Here is a 20785-nt window from a genome sequence, read left to right as displayed (position 1 = left end):
CCTGTGTGATGAAAGATGCTGTAGAAATGCAAGGTGATGTCATGTATTAAAACCTGATTCGGTAGGACTGTTCCCTGTAGTGGCAAAGTGCCCACACCTGGTCCATTACCCATGTATCTTGCACCACACCCTTCAGAGGCTATGGGATGGCCCAGTATTCAAACATGTGCTTTTTCCATTTTTTTGGTGGAAAGATTGCACGTGGCCAGAGAGACGCACACAACAGATTTCCCAGGGCACTATGTCTCCTCCCCAGCCATTTATCTGCCAAGTACAATATTCCCTGATTGAACTAAAGTAGCAGATGTAAACACGCCAGCCAACCGTTGCCCTGTACCTACCTGCTCACAATTTCCCTATAACCTCTCAGAGTAGAATTACCATTGCATGCAATCTGAATGCATGGGATACAAATAACAATCATAATTAATAATGCTAGTGACAATTAATTAAAGGTGGGGTTAACATGTTTTCCCTGACTTATGGACAGGGATAGTTTATGATTGTTCTAGCCAACCTACTCTATAACTTCAGAGTTAAATTCTCTTCTGAAGTCAACAGGTGTAACGGAGAAGCTTTTAATCCTGACCTCTGAGAAATCATGTGCATTTATGTTTTAAACAGGTTTTGAACATGGCTCAGACAAAATATCCTTGTCCACACCAGTCAGGGGAATTAATGTGAGACTTCTGCTGGCAACGGCATGCTTCTGATCCCGCAGTGAAATTCACCCCTGCAGAGGGGGCCGTCTGAAGGCATATGTGCTACATGTGTCTTCAGAATAGGGCATAATAAATCTGCAAATATGGTTCAAGCCATACTACAGGGATGGTAGGGGGCTGTCTTGTGAGAGGGAAAGTAGGGAGGTCTGTACATCTGACAAATTACTTAACTATTTCTGTTTTCTCTATGAGGCTGTAACAATGCTATAGACAGAAACTGCCTTTCATGTTTTGTACAGCGTTTACCACAACAGGGGGCCCGACTGCACTTGAAGCCTTCAGGCTCTACTGGGGTACAAATAATAACAAACAGCACAGCACAATGAAAGGGGTTGACTAAACGATTATATTTTCAGGGCTGTAACACAGGTCCCTTAAAGTGCTTAGAACACAGACTGGTTCTGTCTAGCGAGGCAGAATCTTCCGTGCTATGGTTGTGTTGTAATGTTGCCAAGAAGGCCAATGGCATTTTGGGATGTATACGTAGGGGCATTGCCAGCAGATCAAGGGATGTGATCGTTCCCCTCTGTTCAACATTGGTGAGGCCTCATCTGGAGTACTGTGTCCAGTTTTGGGCCCCACACTACAAGAAGGATATGGAAAAATTGGAAAACGTCCAGCGAAGGGCAACAAAAATGATTAGGGGACTGGAACACATGACTTATGAGGAGAGGCTGAGGGAGCTGGGATTGTTTAGTCTGCAGAAGAGAAGAGTAAGGGGGGGATTTGACAGCTGCTTTCAACGACCTGAAAGGGGGTTCCAAAGAGGATGGCTCTAGACTGTTCTCAGTGGTAGCAGATGACAGAACAAGGAGTAATGGTCTCAAGTTGCAGTGGGGGAGGTTTAAGTTGGATATTAGGAAAAACTTTTCACTAGGAGGGTGGTGAAACACTGGAATGCATTACCTAGGGAGGTGGTGGAATCTACTTCCTTAGATATTTTTAAGGTCAGGCTTGACAAAGCCCTGGCTGGGATGATTTAGTTGGGGATTGGTCCTGCTTTGAGCAGGGGGTTGGACTAGATGACCTCCTGAGGTCCCTTCCAACCCTGATATTCTATGATTCTATGACTCTATGAATGTCTGCGCTTGGAGATGGGATCTTAGGTGTGACTGAAATGCTCCCCTTTCTGGGGGAATAGACACAAGTGACAGTGAGTGAATGGACAAGGAGGACTTAGAGGAGGCAGCAATACTTCAGATTGTGCGGAAAATTCACAGGAAAAGTAAAGAAAGGCCCAGCAGCTCAATGGGACAAAGTCCGGAACAGCAAGCAGTCAAGATAAAGCTGACACCAAACCCAAACATAGTAGATTAACTTTCACTGGGTACAAGTTGGTTGAATAGTTCCCTTTAGGACTCTGGTCGAGCTGAATGTGCCTGGATTGGAGCTCCTTTTAGAAAGCCGCCCTGGGTGAATTGAGAGGGGGTAGTATTCTTTGATACACACCTAGGGATTGGCACAGGTCCCTTCTTGTTGTTGTTTTTGACAGGCGGACAGCGAAGGAAATAAAATGCCGTAGAACAGGCATGAACAGATGTGATGATACATATAGGGCACACTGGGGAGGGCTCTTCCCACCTCTGCTACTGCCTGGCTGCGTGGCCCAGGGCAAGTCACTTCACAGTCAGCAGCAGCATTTGAGTTATTGGTGTTGCAGTAATTCTTAGAGGCCCCAGCCCTTCTGCTAGGTGCTGTAGAAATCAACACAAAAGCAATCTGTGCCCAAAAGACCTTACAATGTAAGTATGAGACAACAGGTAATGCAGCCAACAGAGGGGAACCCAAGGTATAAGTATCAGGGGGGAGCCTTGTTAGTCTGTATCCACAAAAACAATAAGGAGTCTGGTGGCACCTTAAAGACTAACAGATTTAAGGTATCAGTGAGACAATTATGATAAATGTGATTAACCATAGTCAGGGCTCTCCATCTGCTTAACCACTGTTCATTTAATTATTTTAGGCATCATGGCAGAAGCGAGTTTTAAGGAAGGAGTCGCTGATCCGTGCCTCAGTTTCCCCGTCTCTAAAAAGGGGATAATTATCTTGACCTTCTTTCCTGAGGCCTCAGAAGAGTTTGCGATCTGCGTAGCATAATAATCACCACAGAGAGGAAAAGCAACGCACTAGTGAAGCAGGGGGATCAGGCACCAGATGGAGGGAAGGAGAGAGGCAGAGGACGGAGAGGTGGTGAGCCGCAAAGCAGCGCCCAGATCTTTCCCCTGCAGGGTTAACAACAGTCTCCTCTCGCCTCCTCTGCTCGTTTCCCTCCCTGCCTGCTGCCATTGGCTGCCTCTGTAGGTTTAAGCTAAGAAGCCCCGTAATTAGGACCCCAGCTGACACAGGGCCAGGTTCCTGGGCAGGCAGATTTTAAAAAAAGAAGAAAATCCCTGGTGGAGCCTGGGTGTTTTCCTTTCGCTTTGCTGCGCAACCTTCCCAGCCATTCCCCCTCTGCCTGCGGCTCTTTGAAGCAGGTGGAGAAGGGGGTGACCAGCCATCCCAATGTTATGGGGCTGTCCCAATATTAGGGGCGTTGTCTTGTATAAAGCCACTATCCTCCCCTCCCTGGGAAAAAAAAGTGTCCCGATTTTTTCACCCTTGTTTTCTGGTCACCCCTCGGTGGGGCGCGACAGGAAAAGGGCAGGAATACAAACCTCTTTGCGTCTGGGCGAAGCAGATCTGGGCTCCGGCGCTGGAAGGAGGGGACCCCCAGGAAGCGGCAGGTATGTGATCTCTTGGGGTGCTGTGATTCCCGGCAGGCAGGTCCTTTAGGGGTGGCATGCTCAGTGGTGCTGGAACAATTTATATAGTGGGGGGGGGGGGGGCTGAGAGCCACTGAACCAAACTGTAAACCCTGCATATGATGGAAACCGCTTCAAGCCAGGGGGTGCAGGAGCACCCCCCAGTTCTGGCACCTATGGGCATGCTGCGCCAAGCTCCGGGAGCTGGGCTGGCATATGGGGCAAAGAACAGAAGGCAATATCCTAGAGTGGGGGAGATCTCTACACGCCCTGCCTGGGAAGTTACTGCAGTGTGATGGCAGGAGAAGGGGGAAAGAATTGGGGGGGGGGAGTTCCCCCTGTGAAAATCGTGTCAGGGTGTATAATAGAGGCACCCCCTCGTTCTTGGGGAAGCTGAGGGAATTCCCACAGAACAAGCCTCAGGAATCCTATATGGAAGAGGGGACTCCCCTTCCCATAAAACAGGAACTGGGTGGCTCAGCTGCTTAGTTGGGGGAGGCCGAACTTTTTCACTTCCAGCTGACCCGTCTGCCTGTTTCTGAGTGGGACAGGAAAACCCACTGCGATTGGCACGAATTGTCCCCCCTTGCCAGCAGGCAGGCCGAGCGCTGAATGGGCAGGGGTGGACAAAACACCGCCCTCCCTACTCCCCAAGAGGTGGTGAGACAACAGGGGCCAGATATTCAATAGAGCTCAGTGCCCACGATGGGGGCCAGGGCTGTGTATTTACAAAGAGCCCAGCTCCTATGTAGGGGCTACTCGATTTTCAAAAGAGCCCAGCATGTCGGGCAAATCTGGCTGTAATTGTCACAGCCGGGAGAGGCCGTCACTGGGTGCTGAGTGCTTAAAATGGGCACCTAAATGAAGGGGGGAGCTAAGTGGGAAGGAAAATCTAGCCGTGTGTGTGAGAGAGACAGCACTGGGTGGGAAAAGGCCATTCTGTCTTGCAGGGATTTTGATATTCTGAACATTTGCTTTCATTCGGAATGAAAACGAAGAAATTTGAAATATTCCACCAAAGGGAAGGGAGCCCTGGCTCAGGTCTACCGGGTGGGCTGTCTTGGAGCCCTGGGGTCCTTCTTCCAATCCTGACCACCAAGTGGAATGCAGATCTTGAAAGATCCTGACCCTAAGGCAGTCCAGTCCTAGGCAGTCCAGTCCTAGTCCTAAGGCTAGGGTCCCTGAGGCGGGCTGCCGAGAAAGCAGGGATGTGCCAAAACTTAGTGGAAATCGTTCCACGTCCACCGAACATTTTGATGAAACAGCAAATGTTGATTTTTTTTTTTTTTCAAAAAAAGTTTCATTCAAATTTTTCTGACCAGCATCAGCCAACACCTGCTCACACGTTACTATGAATTCAGGGCTGCCAGCCCTGGATCCTCTCACCAGCACTCAACTCAGCAGATGGCTCAGCACAGCTATGAACAAACCTCTTGTTATAATGAATCACAGTCATCTCCCCTAGAGCTTTTAGCGTAGTAGGCAGGTGACAGTAAGTGGTGAAAATGGAGCATAGATCTATATATTCAAAAGTGGCCTGGGATTTTGGGTGCCCACCTTGAGACCCCGACGGCCTGATTCACAGAGTGCTGAGTAGCTGCAACTCCTGCTGACATTGGGGGTGCTCAGCACTTCAGCAAATCAGACCCCAGGTGCCTCAAGTTGGGCACCCCAAAATGCATGGACATGTTTGAAAATGTGGGCTGTAGTGAGTTTGCAGTAGACAGTACGTAAGCTCCTTCATTTTCAGTTTAAACCAATTTTTACCAAAAAAATTCTGGGTTTTACAAAAAGTATTATTCACCTTTTGCTGATTTTCACTCTATTTTTGTATCATTCAAATATTGTAAAAAATAACTTGTTTTATTAGGACAATACCGTACATGGCATGAAATATATGTGTTATGATAATACGTTAGTCCAGGGATTCTCAAACTGGGGGTCGGGACCCCTCGGGGGGGGGGTCGCAAGATTATTACATGGGGGGGTCGCAAACTGACAGCCTCCACGCCAAAGCCTGCTTTTCCTCCAGCATTTATAATGGTGTTAAATATATAAAAATGTGTTTTTAATTTATAAGGGGGTGGGTCGCACTCAGAGGCTTGCTATGTGAAAGGGGTCACCAGTACAAAAGTTTGAGAACCACTGCATTAGTCTGTGTGTACATGCAAAGCTGCCTGTTGAAGTAAGGTTATGCATTAGTCTAGAAGATACACACAGTAAATAAACAGGCACGCACGCAAGCTCTGAAGTGCGTGTGCATCTGAACGTACTGACGAATCTCACGCCCACCACGTACACATTTGAAGCTGTTCACAGATAACGGTTTCAAGAGCTGCCATGCACTAAAATGGGAAGAAAACGAAAATCTGTCTCCGAATACATTTCAGAACACAAGGAAGTATTCAAAAGTTTTTAAAAAACAGGAGAAAAGGATGAAGTTGAGGGTATGCGTTGCAAACGGTGTGGCCCAATTATTAAATGTAAATATTTATAGGCTACTAGTTCTAAGTGTACAACAGTAAACTGTTTATTCAAATGAAAAGTTTTATTTGGGGATTAGAGAGCTATTGTTTTCTTAAACTCGGAGGTGGTGTTGTGTTTTGAGTTCTGTTTTCATTCTGCAGCAAACCACATTGATGAATGGAATTCAAAACACGAATCTACTGAATACTTTGCCGCCCGTCTTTCCGTCCACCAAAATAAACCCCAATATTTACCCAGAAAAAATTATTAATAGTTTTTTGCACTGATTTTCACCTATTTTTGTTCTTGTGATAATAAACATTGATACATTCCCCGGAAAAATTAAATAACAAAAACTGAAATGGAAGGGCCCTTAGATTATGGTGTGCACAGAAAGAGAGTGATGAAAGATGAAGGTAAATCCTTATTGTTTTAGTCTTAAACTGCATTTGGACCCAAGGAAGGAGTAAGTTACACTGAGCATGAGTTGAAAGTTAACGTTCCGGTCTTGGCATAAGAGAGATGGAAGGTAGCATGCGTGGCCCATGGGGAGCTAATGTAGGAAAGCAAGATACTATTTCACATTCTTGTAGTGCCTTTCATCTGAGGATCTCAAAGTGCTTCACAAAGGTTCATGTCACTACTGTTGTGCCCATTTTACAGCTAGGGAAACAAACTCCAAAGGGGGAAGTGACGTTCCCAGGGTCACACAGCAGGTCAGAGCCAGGAACAGACCTTAGGAGGCCGGCCTCACCATTTTGGGTTCCAAGCCCTATGGGCAAATTCAGGCCTGGTGTAAGCAGGAGAAACTCGATGGTGGAGCTGTACCTCCTCACTGCAGCTCTGATTTGGGGACGTAGCTGTTGAAAAGCCCCAGCGAGGCGTGTGTGTGGAGACAACAAGGTACTCTCCCAAGGGATCCCATGAGCCGCCCAGCACCTCAAGTTCATGGCTAGTCTAGTCTCCCCCAGATATTTGTCACTTCTGTGCAAAGGAATAAGCATGCCAGCAAAGAGAACAACCTTGCACCAGAGGGGCGAGCCGGACAAGGTCATTAAATCCTCTTTCACATAGAAGAGCGAGCGCCAAAGCCAGTGATTAATGGCGCTGCCTTCAGAGAGGGGTAGGGGACAGGACGGGAGAGAGACAAGGACATGGGGAAGGAAGGACTGAGCCAACAAATTGAGGAGGGGGAAGGAGCTGAAGAGAAACAAAGGAGATGAACCTGTGGGAGCTGCCTGGTTCCGCCTAGGGAGGTGCTAGCTATTGTTATTCCCTGCTAATTGTGGGGAATTGTCCAGATGGCCAAACTGATTAGTCACATAAAACCCAAACACAGGGTAGGACTCCAGGGGCTGGATTAATCTCTAGCCTAACCCTCCCTGACGGCCTTACTCCAGTCAGGGATACCACCCTGTTATTTGTCGTTAAGCAACATTTACTGCTCTGATGGAAGGTCCCATCCTGCCAGCCCTGAAGTCTGACGTCTGTACAGTGTCAATGCCAGTTCCTCTTATGTTACCTTCACCCCTGAACTGGAGGAAGAGAAGACCTCAGCCTCCAGTCCATCCTTGGCCTCTCTGCTGAGACTGCCAGGAGAATACAACTGTGATGGAAGGCCCAGTCCCTTGGAAACTGGCGTGAAATCACCAGTTGGAATTTCAGTATGATGGCAGCCCGCACCCCAGTGAGAAGCCGCAGTAGCAGGAAGAGAACTGGGTATGGTGGCCAGGGTGCAGAGCCTGGGGAGTTTGCTATTTGGAAGGCCACAGTTGGAAATCAAGGGGAAAGGCTGTTCCTGAAACTCTACAGAATTATTAAAAACATAAGAATGGCCATACTGGGTCCGACCAAAGGTCCATCTAGCCCAGTATCCTGTCTTCTGACAGTGGCCAGTGTTGGGGCCCCAGAGGGAATGAACAGAACAGGTAATCATCACGGGATCCATCCCATCGCCCATTCCCAACTTCTAGCAAACACAGGCTAGGGGCACCATCCCTGCCCTATTGTTATTTGTGTTTCAGTAGCACCTAAAGGACCCAATCAAGATCAAGTCCCATTGTACTAAACACTGTAAAGAAACATAGTAAGGCACAGACCCTGTCCTGCAAAGCTTATAGACAAGACAGACAAAATGTGTGAAGCATTATCACCATTTTACAGATAGGAAAACGGAAGCACAGAGGATGGCCCTGATCCTCTAGGCCAGTGTGACTCAAGACCTCGGTGGTTCAGGAGCCAAATTAGTGATCAACATTACCCAAAAGAGCCACAGGAGTGTGAATTCATGGTTTCCTTTACTAGCTATACACATACATATATATTATTCTCACAGCAAAATGACCAAGTATTCTACAATTGGTTAATAACATAGTCAAAGCATCCTGTTTGGTTAATAATTAAAATCACACATTTTAATATCGTGTACTGCAAAGAGCCACAGGAGACACGTTAAAGAGCCACTTGCAGCTCCCAGGCCTCAGTCTGAGTATCCCTGCTCTAGGTATTTAGGTGCCCTTAACATTTTCAAAACTGCTGCTCAGCTACTGCCTAACCCCGTAGGTGCCCAAATCCCTATAACCCCTGCTGGACAGCATCCACAAAGCCCTAATGCTGCCCTGCAGCAAACCAGTGGTTTGGACCCCTGGGGGCCCTGAAACAGGATTCTCAAACCAGGCAAGGGAATTCCTATCTTGTTGGGGGACCTGATCCTGTAGGTGTGCACTGAACACACCTATGACCTGCTACCTGTCAGACCCCACAGTGGAAGGACTGGAGGCAGGCCACCGGTAGGACAGCACATGCAAAAGAGAGTTGGTGGCACAGGGAAACCGAAGGGCAAACGAGAGAGGTACTGAGTGTGAGCAAGAAACAGCAGAGACTGCTTCAGCTGTCCAGGCATGGGCTACCTAAGCCGCTGAGCTGGCCTAGGTGCATAACTCCAGGATGGGGTTCAAGGCTGAGGAACCCGAGTGGAAGGAGGCACCAATCTCTGGCCCAACAGCCCGGGGCATCAGGTTAGTCATTTAGGTTTCCAAATCCTTCTCCTCTCCCCAGCATTTCATTTCTGGCGACCATAGGCAGCTCCCCACTCAGCTTGTGGGCTTCTGAGGATGCCTTGCTTAGGTGCCTAATGCTGCCCAAGGGCTGCCACCGCCAAGATGCAAAAAAACCCCAAAAAGCAGCCACTGGCCACCCAACCACCACCAAAAAAGGCCCTAGTACCACTGGTGGGCTTGGAGTCCATCCTGCTTCCCAGAGCGCTTGAGGGAGTCCCCCTACCCTATTCTCCCCATACATTGTATGGGGAGCTTGGGCACCGTGGGCTGGGACCACTAGGCAGCATGGCCCCAAGGGGCCAGGCTAGGTGTTTCAGTACTGAGCAGAAAATCTGGGCCAAAGTGGTTTGCCCAAGGTCACGTAGCAGGTCAGTGGCAGAGCCAGGAATAGCATCCAGATCTCAATCCCAGTCCAGTGAAAGGCTTCTGTCCTCTGAGGCTCATGCACCGGAGATGGAGTTCTGAAGTGCAAAGCTCTCCCTTGCTGGCATTGCAACACCAGTGTCATCACATAGTGATGCCAGGCCAGCCAGTCAGGCGGGCCATTTGGTCAACAAAATGCAGAGATTGGTCAGGCAAGTTTGTGTCTGTTCCCCCCTTTTTTCCCCAGCGGTAATTGTGGTCTCTCTGGAGGAACCACAGATTTCCCTTCCCTCCTCCAAGTTTGCAGTGAATTCTAGAGCCTGCCACTTGCTGCTGCCTTCCTGGGAGCAGGGTGCTGGGAACAAGGCAAGCAGTCCTTTTTGTTTTTTCCTCCTGGTCTTTGGCCAATCTGCTAAGTTAATTATTGACCCAGGCACCCAACAGAGAAACCTGAGCTCCCTGTGCTAATTACCTTGGAGGAGCTGGTCTGAGACCCTGAGAAGCATGTGGATGAGACTCAGAAAAAGAGCCATTCCCTCATTAAAACCAAGAATTCCTGAAAAGCTGCACCGATGGCTGGATTTAAAAGCCCCAGTGCACCCCTTGAGCTCTCCGTCCAAAGCTCGCTCTCCTAGGCACAGCTGGAGCACTCCGAATTCCAGGCTCTTCTGAATGGCGTCACAAAAGAGGGATGGGGGCGGGGAAGAGACCTACTTCACATGCCTTCTGTAAGGCTGATCCTACTCGTGGATGATATTTCTGTGCCTTAGAAAGGTGCAGGTTATCCTGGGATGTGGGCGACAGGGTAGGGGAGTATGTTGCAGACACAAACATTGAAGTGCGGTGTACTTTGGAGTGGCATCTGCATTGTGGAAGGGCATGTGTTGCAGTGGGATAGTGGAGCAGAGGGGCAGGCTGAAATGGCATTGCAGATGGGTACACGCTGGTCATCGGGCAGATGCCAAAGGGACGTTGCAGAAGGGGATAGAGAACAAGATAAGAACAGCCATGCTGGGTCATACCAATGGCCCATCTAGCCCAGTATCCTGTTGTCCGACAGTGGCCAATGCCAGGTGCCCAGAGGGAATGAACAGAACAGGCCATCGTCAAGGGATCCATCCCGTGTCATCCACTCCCAGCCTCTAGCAGTCAGAGGCTAGGGACACCCAGAGCATGGGATTGCATCCCTGGTCACCTTGGCTAATAGCCATTGATGGACCTATCCTCCATGAACTTAGCTGATTATTTTTTGAACCCCGTTATCGTTCCGGCCTTCACAACATCCCCTGGCAACGAGTTCCACAGGTTGAGGGATAGCTTGTTGGAAAAGGCCTGGGAGCACAGAGAAGTGTGCATGCTGGAGAGGGGTACGCGTTGGGAGTAGAGATGGGTCTGCCCACTGCAGAGGGGTGCATGTGGGAAACGGGCTGGGATCATGGCGGTGCTGCAGAGGTACATATCTCAGGCCACGCAACTCAAGCACGGTTCACTGGAGTTGGGAGCAGAGTGTGCTGGCTTTGAAAGTTACAGTGTGACCCCCGTCTATTAGCCAAGTCAAGGGAGTTAAGATGGACACTTTGCTGACACTGACACCAGGCATAAGTTACAGCAGCTTAGACTCCCTCTCTGACTTGGGCCTCATGAATGAACTGATTTGGGGGGGGGGATCCAGGAAGTGCTAAAGGATCCCCCCCCCAGCCTAAGAGGCGGGTCCACAGGACCTGGAAATGAATTAATTACGGGGGACAACTAATGAAAGAATAGGGACAGGAGTGCGGTCAAAGGGTCAAACGAAGGGAACCAGACAGGGACACTGAGCAGAGAACCCCGGACAGCGCCCACTGCTTCTCGAAGCCGTCAAGAGAGTCAGTGGATGCCGCCCAGAGGAACTCTGCCCGGAGACGTGAACGGACGGAGGATTGGAAATAGGCCCCACAGTCACAGGAGATTCCATCGGCCCACCTCCTCACCCTGGTTTTATAGATGGCCACTTTAGCCAGGGCCAGGAGGAGGTTGACCAGGAGGTCTCGTGGCTTAGGGGGCCACGTATAGGGAGTGCATAGATGAGGGGAAAAGTGCAACCAAAATCGTAACAAAATATTTGTGAGGAGCCGGAATAGGGGCTGCAGCTTGGCGCACTCCAGGTATACGTGCGCCAGGGTTTCCCTCATGCCGCAAAAGGGGCAGGCGTCTGGGATAGGGGTGAACTGCACCAAGTACATGCCTGTGCTCACAGCCACTGAAGCAACCGCCAGCTGATATCCCCGGCGGGCCTCGGGACCAGGGTGGAATATAGGCCGGCCCACCGGGGCTCCTCACCCTCTACAGGTGGCAGGAGGTCCCGCCACTTTGTGTCAAGGCGGGATGCAAGGGTGACGATGTGATGCCGGTGAGATTTCTCACAGCAGCTCACTTTGTCTGTCCAGCTCTGGACTCTCGCCCAGTGGGGTGACTGGCTGGATGCAGCGTAGATCAAGAAATGCCTTACAACCCCCACATGCTGCAATCTGTGTCATATGGCTCGTAAATTCCTCAGCTCGTTCCCCTGGGCAGTGCTGCTGATCAGTCATAGCCCTGCAAACCCACCACCTCTGCTCTTCCTCAGCCCCAGGCTCTCTGGTTTCTCTCCGCTCAGAGCTAGGACAGGAAACCCAGCCGCGGAGCGTCGGCCTTTGGGAAGGCATCCAAGGAACTGCAGGAGCTGAACGAGCGAGCCATCACATTGACATCTCGGCTTTGTTTTGGAAACCGAAGCGCGGAAGGAAGCCAGCGGTGAAAGAGAGACGCAGGGGGGATGGGGCTGGTTTCCACAGTGTAACCATTAGCTAGGAGAGGTGCCCGGTGTCTGCTGGGTTAGGTGGCTGCTTGGGCTGGAGGGAAGGATGATTAATAACAGGCCTGTGGGGGGCTTACAGGGAAAAATAATCATTTTCCACTGAACTGGAATAGACAGATTAAAGCTGCTTCCTGCTGCTGCACTGAGTGACAGGATGCGAAATCATGGGATAACTATGGGAACATACGGCTCTCACCAGCTGGGGAACTCTCCCCTACCTGGCCTATGTGCACCTCAGAGTCCATTCCAGCTGGGTACAGAAATCCAATTCTGGTTCCCTCCCACCTCAGGGGCCTCTCCCAGGGTCTGTCACGGCTCCCTTTTAATTCCTTCCAGCCATGGCTCAGCACAGAATCCAACCCTCCTCCCCCAGCTTTTCAAAGCAACATGCACCCTTTCCACAGTCATTAGTTGAGCCAGAGAGCTCCTGTTATCTCCAGCTAACTTTCCAAGGTCTCTCTGAATAATCCTTCCTTCAGCTGAAAAATTCCCTTGCCTTTCACTAAAGGCTCGAGACACGGGAGGTTCAGTGTACCCCCGCATTGCTTTGCCTGCTACTGAAATGCAGCTACCTCTGGGGTGGAATTGCTCACCCCCCCCCCACCGCAGTAAAGATGGAAGGTTCTCTGCTTTCTTTTGATGCCATATGTATATACAGTAGGCTCCATATCAGTTCTGTAAGGCGGTAAACATACATCACTAAGCACTCATGATGCAGGTTCTCCATAGGCTCTCAAGTGTTCTGTATGGGTAAAGGCACCAGACCAATTCTGCAATGCTACCAAGCACTATATAGGTTCTGTATGGGCACAAAGAATCCAGGCACTATGTAGGTAACTATCCCATATAGACACCAAAAGAGTTCTACTTGTGGCACCTTAGAGACTAACCAATTTATTTGAGCATGAGCTTTCGTGAGCTACAGCTCACTTCATCGGATGCATACTGTGGAAACTGCAGAAGACATTATATACACAGAGACCATGAAACAATACCTCCTCCCACCGATGAAGTGAGCTGTAGCTCACGAAAGCTTATCCTCAAATAAATTGGTTAGTCTCTAAAGTGCCACAAGTCCTCCTTTTCTTTTTGCGAATACAGACTAACCCGGCTGCTACTCTGAAACCTGTCAAAAGAGTTCTGGTTCCATATAGGTTTTGTATGACCAGCTGAGCCTGGCCTGGACAGAGGTACCATAACAAGACTTCAGGTCCCATCTGAAAGCCCTCCAAGCAGCACCAGCCTGCCTGGACATCCTGCCTGCCCCATTAACAGCCCTGTCCCATCTCACTTTAGCTTTGTTTCAGTTCTTGCTTCCTGCTGATGTCCCTGCCGAGCCCTACATGGCCCCAGAGAGACACACCTCCCTGCAGTGGGACACTCGCCGGCCTCGCACCCACCTCCTCTTCGGACAGTGACTCCGGCTGCGCCCTGGAAGAGTACCTGGAGCCCGCAGCAGACGCTGCCCCAGCAGAGGTAGGCAGGAGTCCTCCTTCGGCCCAGCAGCCCCTGCTGCTTTTCCTCCGCTCAGCGTTCTGCGAGATGGTATCGGGGAGCTGAGACTTTCCCCTAGGATCTGAGCCTGGGCTACTGCACGTGCCAAACAGGCCACCTTCGCTGCGCCTCCCTCAATGAAGCATGCCTCTTTGCTGTTGCGCCCACCTCCGGTCCCCACTGGGTCGCTGTTGTCAGTGCATCTGGGAGCCACCATGTCACTTACCCCCAGTCTGCTCTGCCACTGCTGGACCCCCCACCCACTCATTCTACTCCCGTGCAAGCCCTACAGTGGCTCACGCCCAGTGGCAGCCAAGAGGGGAGAGGGCTGCAACCGGTCCCGCTTAAACCTCCCATTCCATCACAGGATCGCTCGCTTGGCTTCCCGGCATCCACGCAGCGCCGAGGACAGAGCAGGGCTAGTGTTGTTAGCGGGGTGCAGTCTCGCTGGGCTTCCTTAGGGGCTTGTGTCAGTGGGCGCCTGCAAATACAAGGGAGGGGAACAGTGCTGATGGGGACTGTGCGACTGCTCTCCGATGGCCCTGCCAACGCGTTTATTTCAGGCCCGGGTTTCTCCGGCAAGCAGGCTGCTAACATGAAAGAAACAAAACTTCCAGGCACATCCTGAGACAATCCAACTCCCTTTATCTGGGACCTAGCTCAGGTCCACAGCACGCCCAGATCTGCATTCTCCTTTTGCCTGTGAGAGATTAACCCAGCAATGGAATTTAATAGCCGTGTTGACACTTAAAACAGGCCAAAGAATGAACCTGGGGTTTGCTTAGGAGCAAGAGTCCCATGCTGCTTTGCAGTTAAGCTCATTTTAAGCAGGGGTTTTACTAAGCAATAACTTTAGACCAGTGGCTCTCAACCTGTCCAGACTACTGTAACCTTTTCAGGAGTCTGATTTGTCTTGCGAACCCCCGAGTTTCACCTCATTTAAAAACTACTTGCTTACAAACCCAGACATAAACATACAAAGGTGTCTAAATACACTTGTACTGAACCATTGCTGACACTCTCATTTTTACCATATCATTCTTACATAAATCAATGGGAATGTAAATATTGGACTGACATTTCAGGGTATAGTACATAGAGCACCATAAACAAATCACTGTCTGAACTTTTAGTTTGTATTGATTTTGCTAGTGCTTTTTTATGTAGCCTGTTGTAAAACTAGGCAAATATCTAGATGAGTTGATGTCCCCCCTGGAAGACCTGTGCCTATCCCGGGTTAAGAACCATTGTTTTAGAAAACGGCTGCAGCCGATAGGGTAGTGACAGTAACCACAAAATGTCTTCAGGTGGTATAACACGACATTACTACCAAAAAAAGAACAAACAATCTCTAATCAGATCTTGTTGAGGCAGCTGGAAAGGTACAAGGGGACAGGAAACTTAGAAAAGAATCTAAGGAGATGTGTACACCAAAAGAGGGAAATAGATATGGATTGGAATGATAAACAATAAGAGATAAGGGTATAATTAGCCTAAGAAATCACAGGGGAAGTAAGACCATCTGCAGAGTGGACGCAGGTTGTCAGCGACCGTCTGCCTCTCTGAGTTTGTGCTGTCTTTACTAACTGTTAAATCAATGTATCCACTCAAAGCTGATCTATTCGAGGCTTGTTGTTATTGAGCTAATCCAGACTCGAGAGAGCTCCTCTCACTAAACGGATCATCACCGTTAACATTTGCATCAATTATTGGTGATCGATTATTGACCAATTATTAATCCTTGATTTGTCATTATTAATACCCTGGAAATCTTTTCACGTCTCTCCTGTGTGAATTCCCCAGGTATCTTCGCGCTTCGACTCTCCCTCAGCGGACACGGTGCCTGCTGCCGTCAGGAGCCAGCTCCGCATCAAATCTCTCCTTCGGCAGCTGCCCCCGCAGGACTGCAATGTAAGATGGGCAGTGCCTTTCCCATGGGGATTCTGTATGCTGGCTATGGTTCATGCATCCATCACTCCACAGCATGAGCCAAGCTCACTCTTCCCCACCCCACAGGCTTTGCCACCCTCTGCTACTCCAGCCTTCGCTCCCTCTCCCATATCATCCTGTGCACCTCAATCCTGTCCTGGAGGAACCAGTCCTCCCACTCCAAAGACAGCTTTGATGCTTCTCAATCCTGCTTTGCAGCTTCTCTCCCCTGCCCCCCGCCCCAGTATTCCAGTTCTGGGATCCCCCATGTTCTGCTCTGCCAATGCCTCTTATCCCTGGCCTGCCGCTGCCCCTGCTATTCACAGCCCTTGTTGCGAGTTCAATCCTTGAGGGGGCCATTTAGGGATCTGGGGCAAAAATTGGGGATTGGTCCTGCTTTGAGCAGGGGGTTGGACTAGATGACCTCCTGAGGTCCCTTCCAACCCTGATAGTCTGTGATTCTTTTGAGTAGAAGCCAGTGATGCCAAATTCTGCAGTGGCTCTGCAATGTAGACATGTGCCCATGGCGGCCAAAGCTGTGACCACTCCAACCAGTGCTGGTTCGAGGGGCAGGGGAGCAGGGCCTCATGCTGGCCCCCAACTGCTGCTCCATTCGGCTTAGTTCCTCCACTCCTGATTGGCCAGCCAGCCTTTTAGGTTTTTTAAAATTATTATTTTTTGCTCGGCCACCTGGGTTCCCAACTCCATCCAAACTCCTGGCACTTGTACCTATGCTCCAATGCGATGCCCATCACCACAGCATCCAAGCACTTCTTCCACATTGGAGCACTGGGTTGCAGGGGTGAAACCCCCAATGTTCCTGCTGCTGTGATGCTATCTTCTGGTTCCTTTCCAGGACAGGTACTGCCCCGGCCTTGGGGGGGAGGACAGGAGGCGACTGCAAGCATTCAGCGCCCGTCGCAGGCAGGAGTCACTGGGGCAGGGATTTGCGTGCCTTGTGCCCTCTGCCCGCCTTTGTGAAAAGGTAAGACGTTGCTATGCCCATTCCAACCTCCTTTGTTTCCAGGACATGCGAGGCTGCAGCCTGGGGCCCATCAGCACCTGCAGCTATGCCCCTTTCACTGGCCAGCTCACAGGTCCCGGGACAATTCTCGGGGCTGATGATATCCATTTGCCTTGCAGTGCGGCAGGAGGTTGAACACAGGGGACCTGGGGGTTTTTGCATCCAGGCTGGGAGACCGGTCCTGCTGGCATCCCTCCTGCTTTGTCTGCCACTCCTGCCACCAGCCTCTGGTTGACCTGATCTACTTCCACCAGGAGGGGAAGATCTTCTGCGGCCGACACCACGCGGAGTTCTTCCGGCCACGCTGCGCCGCATGCGATCAGGTAGGCACACAAGTGACTGCGCAGGCACCGGGGGCCGTGTCCCACTTTGAAGGCAGCGGAACTGCTATGCCACGCTAGGCCTCGGCTCCGTTTAGTCCGGTATCCCTGCCATACGGCACCAGCCCATTGGTCCCTCTACTCCTGCGTCCTGCTCCAGCCAGTGATGCTCAGAGGAAGCTGAAGATGCCCAGTTGTACAATGCTGTCCCTGGGGTGTACAGAGGCAGCGGCGGGTTCCTTCCTGACCCTGGCAACAACCCGTTCATGCCCTGAAGCATGAAGTTTGATCATTCCCATCTTAGCATCAGAAATAAGCTCAAATCCCCCAAAATTTGCAGGAGGAGGGGTTCCAACCCAGATCCAAATGCTACCAGCTTGGGGGCTCCGTCTCCACCTTTGGCGTCTGGCTGAGGTCTCCCTTGTGCCTTCTCTCGCCAGCTGATCTTCACAGACGAGTGCACGGAGGCCGAGGGCAGGCGCTGGCATCTGGGGCACTTCTGCTGCCTGGAGTGCGACCTGCCTCTTGGGGGGCAGAGGTACGTCATGAACGGTGGCAGACCCTGCTGCTGCAGCTGCTTCGAGAGCCTCTACGCAGAGCTCTGCCAGGCCTGCGGCGAGCTCATCGGTAGGTAGCAGGCAAACCGGGCACGGCTCTGAGCTGGCCAGTCGCACCAGGCGTCGGAGGGGGGACAGAGTAGGCTGAAGGGTTCTGCGGGGGGCTTGGAGCAGCCAGCGTTCCCGGGCGGAGGGATTAGAATGAATGGGAGGCAGTGGGCACGGGGTGGCCCAGCTGAGACCTCCCTGGGAGAGGACGGGCACCACCTTGAGGAAGAGCCTCCTACCCTTGTAACGGCTCTGTGTGGGCTGTCCCTCAGGTGTGGACAGCGAGCAGGCCACTCACCAAGGCCGGCACTGGCATGCCCGGGCCTCTTGCTTCTGCTGCACCCTCTGCCAGAAACCGCTGCGAGGGCAGCCGGTCACGTCCCACCACAACCTCCTCTACTGCTCCAAGGCCTGCAGCTTGGAGAAGGCGACAGGGGCCTCCACAGCCTCGGACTCGTCCGACTCCGCCTTCGTCTCGGCTCCGTCTCCTGACTCGACGCCTGTCTCCCGGGCCAGCAGCAAGGGCGGCAGGAGCGCCCCGGGACCAGGGAGTGCCCCTCTGGCTCCAGCAATGGGTGGCGATTCCTGTCAACGGCGGGCAGAAGCAGAGGGTACAGTCACGCGCGAGCCACTTTCGAAAGCAGGGGGGGGGAGGCGGAAATCGGGGGCAAGGAGAACGTTGGTCCTGCACGGCCAGGACAGGGAATTTTCCCTTAGCAGCAAGAGGCATGTCCTCCTGCCAGCATGTAGTGTCCAGGCTGGCTCGAGCGTAGAACCATTCTGCTCTTGCCCACACCAGTGAAGTCCCTGGGAGGCTGCATGGTCTGCAGGATCAGAATCAGGCCCATAGGCTCTACCAGGACAGATCAGCCGGTCGGGCCTTGGGAACATCTCCAGCGGTGGCCAGCAGCTGATACCACAGCGTAAGACGTAGGGTGGGGACAATCCTGCCCTGATTTACGCAGCCCCATCGGCTTCCATGTACATGTCAAGGCAGAACTCCGCTTGGGCTCCAGCATTGTGCGGCAGTTGTCATCAAGCGGGGATGGGGGGCATGGTGGTGAGGGGCACATTTGGATCCTTTTCTTTCTCCTTCTCCCCTCGTTCAGAGATGGAGGACTCTCCAGATCAAGCCTCCACGCGCCCCGCATGCAGAAGCCAGGATGGCCACGGGACAGCATTCCAGGAGAGCAGTAAGGGAACTCCCTTCCCCAGTGCGCTGTCACAAGCAGCTGCCGCTCCCCCGGGGCAGGAACGATCCTCCACCACCCTGCCCAGTGAACTGGGTCTGAATGGACCTGGGGCCTTGGGCGACCAGCTCCCAGGGAGCACGCTCGCAAGGCTTCCCCCAGGCCGGGGAGCTCCGCGCTTTAGAGTCAGTTCATCCACTGACCCCAGTCCGGCAGCACGACAGAGCCCGGGCCCATCGCTCAAGGATGCCCGCCCACCAGATGTCATGGAGGAAGAAGATTCCTGGTGCCCGACCTGCTCTTCCTCCTCGGACTCAGACTCGGAGCAGGAGGGCTTCTTCTTTGGGAAACCGATCCCGAAGGCTGGGCCAGCCCTCCCCGACAGGGAACGGAGCGGCCTTGGCAGGGCGGCAGGAAGGAGCAAGCACTTGGCCAGGCTGCGAGGAAGCCGCAAACACTGCAGCATTTCCTAGCACAGGGAAGGCTGGGCAAAGAGCAAGGGCTCCCCAGGCAGCATGGAAAGGACAGAAAGGGGGTGGACGGCAGGAGGAAGAACTTGTTACTTAGCCAAGTGTATTTAACCAGAGGGTCCCCCCAGTAGACAAGCCAGGGGACCAGAAGTAGCCCCATGATGAAGAACAGGTACAGCAAGCTGGGGAGGGGAAGGCAGACAGCCCTCAGGTGGAGGCACAAACATCCCCTCTCTTACCTCACACCCAGACATGGGAAAAGACAAACCAGCCAGCCCTGTTTGTTCTCCAGAGCCTGCTTCACTGTGAAATGCAGGGGGGGTGGGGTTGTTAACACAGCAATGGTGCCTGCAATCCAAATCTCTCCATTGCCCTATCAAAGGATTTTGCAAGCACTGGAGAGCTCCGAGGGGCAGGACACAGGTGGCTCGGTTTGGCTGCTCCGGCAAAGGGGAACTCTTGCTCTGAGGACCTCCCTGCTGAGAATCCCGTTCAGGGAGGTGCGCACATTCAGGGGTGGCCTGGCCCCTTTCGCCAGCCCACCGGGACCGATCAAAGGTGGACACCGGATCCTTCAGCTCAGGGCCAAGTGCGGCTTTCTCCCCCATGGTGAAAGCTCTGAAGGAGGATGACTGGACTTTGGAGAGGGAAGAAGGGTTTTGAAATCCTACAATCAAACTGTAAGCAATGAAGCGCCCCCAGCCCGGGGATGGTGAGGGGCAGACTGTGAATGTGCCGGAGTATTCAAGAGATCAGTTCCTAAGCTTCACCAAAAAAGTTCAACATGGACCTGAAAGGGGTTGGCGTGTGAATAAGAGAAGCAGGTCTGGGTGGGACATGTTCTGCCACCTGCCTGTCTGCTGCCTGCAGGAGGAAGAAGGAAAGGGCCTCACTGCATTAAGGGGGTCCAGTCGCTGCTCGCAAGGGGCTTCCCTTCCACTCAGGGTACGTCTACACTACAGCTGCTGTAGAAGCCCAGCTATGTAGTGCTTCCCACAATCACGGAAGGAATTTTTTCCGTCCATGCCGTTAATGCGCTTCCCTGAGAGGCGATAGCTGCCTCGATGGAAGAATCCTTCCGTTGGCCTGCCTGCGTCTGCACAAGGGATCAGGTTGGCCTAAATTTTAGGCGTGGACCAGATCTAAGTCATTGGCACGGAATATGCTGGCGGGATAGAGCACAGCTTTTAAACAGGAGGGGGTGAGAGTGCTGCAGGGCCGGCAGAAGGAGCCCAGGTATGGAAGAGCAGGGGAGCTGCAAGTCAGGAGCGAAGTGCATCAGCAGAGCTGGGTAGGGAGTCCAGGATTGCAATCACAGAAGAGCAGGGCGGCCATGCTTCCGTGGAGCTGCCTTGGGACTGAGGATTAAGCTGGCCTAGGGCCATATTTTTAGAAGAGTCCAGCTCCGATTTAGACAGAAAATTAAGCAGACAGAAGAGCCCAGCACACTGGGTGCTGAGGGCTTGAAAATAATCCAGCCCTGAGCTCCTTTAAAAATCCCACCTCCTGTAGCTACCTGCATCACACCTTGCGCCAAGCAGAGCCACCAGTTCCTCCTACGGGAGA

At 51.9% G+C, this 20785-nt stretch overlaps 1 protein-coding gene across 2 annotated transcripts; it reads left to right on the top strand.

The window, feature by feature from the left end:
• Positions 1 to 2914: 2914 nt before the first annotated feature.
• On the top strand, positions 2915 to 20781 carry PRICKLE4 (prickle planar cell polarity protein 4). 2 transcript variants are annotated; one of them, XM_084611247.1, is made up of 8 exons: positions 2915 to 3445; positions 13495 to 13663; positions 15485 to 15592; positions 16467 to 16595; positions 16754 to 16957; positions 17395 to 17581; positions 17832 to 18170; positions 18669 to 20781. In XM_084611247.1, exons 1-8 carry the CDS (start codon positions 3225 to 3227, stop codon positions 19220 to 19222), a joined length of 1911 nt encoding a protein of 636 aa, XP_084467373.1. In that variant the 5' UTR covers positions 2915 to 3224; the 3' UTR covers positions 19223 to 20781. The 2 variants fall into 2 exon arrangements, with proteins under 2 accessions (XP_084467373.1, XP_084467374.1); XM_084611248.1 differs by having other exon boundaries at positions 2916 to 3445; positions 13484 to 13663.
• The last annotated feature ends 4 nt before the right edge of the window (positions 20782 to 20785 follow it).

Source organism: Lepidochelys olivacea (assembly GCF_965140295.1).
Source record: "Lepidochelys olivacea isolate rLepOli2 genome assembly, chromosome: 21".
Lineage (NCBI taxonomy): Eukaryota > Metazoa > Chordata > Testudines > Cheloniidae > Lepidochelys > Lepidochelys olivacea.
The sequence above is the reverse complement of the archived record's forward strand: the minus strand, read 5'-3'. Positions and strand labels throughout refer to the sequence as shown.

Bases quoted from the DNA above. Each gene is read 5' to 3' on its own strand.
- PRICKLE4 (XM_084611247.1), top strand. From the start codon at position 3,225: ATGTTATGGGGCTGTCCCAATATTAGGGGCGTTGTCTTGTATAAAGCC. The intron at 15,593-16,466 runs GTAAGATGGGCA...GTTCCTTTCCAG, and splicing joins TGCCCCCGCAGGACTGCAAT to GACAGGTACTGCCCCGGCCT. The intron at 16,958-17,394 runs GTAGGCACACAA...TTCTCTCGCCAG, and splicing joins GCTGCGCCGCATGCGATCAG to CTGATCTTCACAGACGAGTG.